At 37.2% G+C, this 2,102-nt stretch overlaps 1 protein-coding gene across 1 annotated transcript in view; it reads right to left on the bottom strand.

Annotated features, from left to right (window-relative positions):
• Positions 1-442: 442 nt before the first annotated feature.
• Positions 443-2,102, bottom strand: part of LOC107577801 (syntaxin-5-like) — a 2,346-nt gene continuing 686 nt past the window's right edge. The window contains exons 2-7 of the mRNA XM_016263834.1: positions 1,854-1,921; positions 1,667-1,722; positions 1,406-1,476; positions 1,100-1,216; positions 850-906; positions 443-541 (exon numbers count right to left, since the gene is read on the bottom strand). Of these exons, the coding sequence (XP_016119320.1) occupies positions 443-541; positions 850-906; positions 1,100-1,216; positions 1,406-1,476; positions 1,667-1,722; positions 1,854-1,921 (468 nt within the window). The remainder of the gene's footprint in view (positions 542-849; positions 907-1,099; positions 1,217-1,405; positions 1,477-1,666; positions 1,723-1,853; positions 1,922-2,102) is intronic.

Genomic DNA, 2,102 nt, shown 5'->3' with positions numbered 1-2,102 from the left:
GATGAATGAAGGTCTTACAGGTTTGGAACGACATGAGGGTGAGTATTTAATGACAGAACTTTAATTTTTGCGAGAACTATCCCTTAAATACAAAAAAATCTGCAAGAGAGAATCTCAAATATAAGGAAGTTTTCATTTGTTTACAATGTTTAGTCACTACATAACCATTATTTCATTGTGAGTGATCAATTTACTATGTAGAAAATATTTATACAGAATGAGTAAATGTGTCTAAAGGTTTTCTGCTGATGACACTCGTAGTGAATGATTGTATTGGCACAGCCAAACACAATTTATTCTATAATATTAACTAGCAATAAAGCATAATAGCTTGACTCATTACTAAGAACGGACTGAAATTAAAAAGCAAAAGCTGGAACCTAAAGGGATAAATGTTCAGATGTGTGAACCACAAAATGAAAATAAAATGAAAATAGCAGTACTAAAGATGTGACATACTGAAGTTATTGGCGAGCAGAGGAGAGGCCGAGACAGGGGCCTGGGAGAAATGCTCTCTTCTGCTGCGCTGCTGCTTCAGATTCTAAACACACAACAGGAAAGATATGCCTCAGTTAAAACAATAAAATAACATTCACTCATTACAACTCAACTAAATGTCATCTTCTTTTAAAACACAAGTTATTTAAACAAAAGAAAACTGACATGAAAATCAAAAGAAAGAGCAGGTGGTTTCATAGGACCGTGGTGAACAGTAAACATTATGCGTTTTTGCTTTGCTAAGGATCTGATCAAATATTTAAAAGCCTAACAACTGCTTGGCATGAAATTGATGATGTTATAAAAGTGCGGCAGTGACCATTTAAAAACAAAAACAAAAAAAAACCTCACCTCTGTTCTCACTTCCAGGACTGACTTGAAATCGTTTGACATTGATGCCAGTTTGGACTGCAACACAAACATTTACATATAAGACTGTTCCGCAGCAGGAAAATGAAAGGTGTGGTAGTCAAGTCATCTCATGTCAATCAAAATGAGATCAACCATCCCTACTGTCTACAGCTAAGGATATTTGAGATAATACTTCCTATAGAGTCTGGAATATCTGTGCACTGCAGCAATATCAGATATAAGATTGTACCTGCAGGGAGACAACAATTGTGTTGGAATGTGTCTGGATGTGGCGGCCATTTTGCCCACTGCGGGATCGTACAAGGTCTTGCAGCTGCGCTATCTGCTTGTTCAGACTGTTGATGTCCTGATGAGAGACACAGACGGCATATATCAGATCATTGCAAGAGGTTTGCTCTTACACAATATTGTAGTTAGCTGAAAAATTCTGGTAAACAAAAAAATACCAACACACCTACAGGCAACTTCAAAGTCAATAAAGTGAAATAAGCAAGAACTGAGATATATGGAGAATGACAACAGAGATGTCACTAACCTGTTTAATGATGTACGTTAGCTCCTCAATCTCCACTGCTTTATCATCGAACAAAGACTTCCTTTTGGCCACTAGGAGTGAGGGAAGGATAAAAGTTTATAATGACACCAGACCGTACAGTGTAAGAAATCGATAACTCTAAATCAATCATATTAGACCTTAAAGTAATCTAGGGGACTGCCAAATAACCATGGACAAGCATCAGAACAATTCTGTTAAAATACACATTCATCCACCACCAATAAGAGTCTTGTTACTCACAAATTGTAAGCTTTTCAAGCTTGGCAAACGTGTTGTTCAAGTCTTTCCCAATTCTCCTGTTTCGGAGAAGAAAAAAAACAAGGTTTCAGGTGGGCAAAGTTTTGAGGAAGCAAGACAAGGCACAGTTGCCCTGAAGCAAAGAAACACTGGGCAAAGACCAAATAAAAACATGGATATGCACTCTTACTTGGCCATAAGAGTGAAGTCACTGCGCTGTTTAATGGCATTAATGGCAGGTTTAGTGTGAGTCCCATTCTGAAAAGACAGAGGAATTGTTTTTTACCAAAAATATTAAATTGTTGTAATTATGCACCAAAATGTAGCATTACAAACAGCTGATAAAAACATCACAATGGTGGGAATTGTGGATTGTGATGTTTTTTATCAGCTGTTTATCTCTCATTCTGACGGCACCCATTCACTGCAGAGGATCCAT

The sequence above is a fragment of the Sinocyclocheilus grahami genome, unplaced genomic scaffold (genome assembly GCF_001515645.1).
Source record: "Sinocyclocheilus grahami isolate Dianchi unplaced genomic scaffold, SAMN03320097.WGS_v1.1 scaffold7283.1, whole genome shotgun sequence".
Taxonomy (NCBI): Eukaryota; Metazoa; Chordata; class Actinopteri; order Cypriniformes; family Cyprinidae; genus Sinocyclocheilus; species Sinocyclocheilus grahami.
Note: the sequence above shows the minus strand (reverse complement) of the source record. Positions and strands in the feature narration are given on the sequence as shown.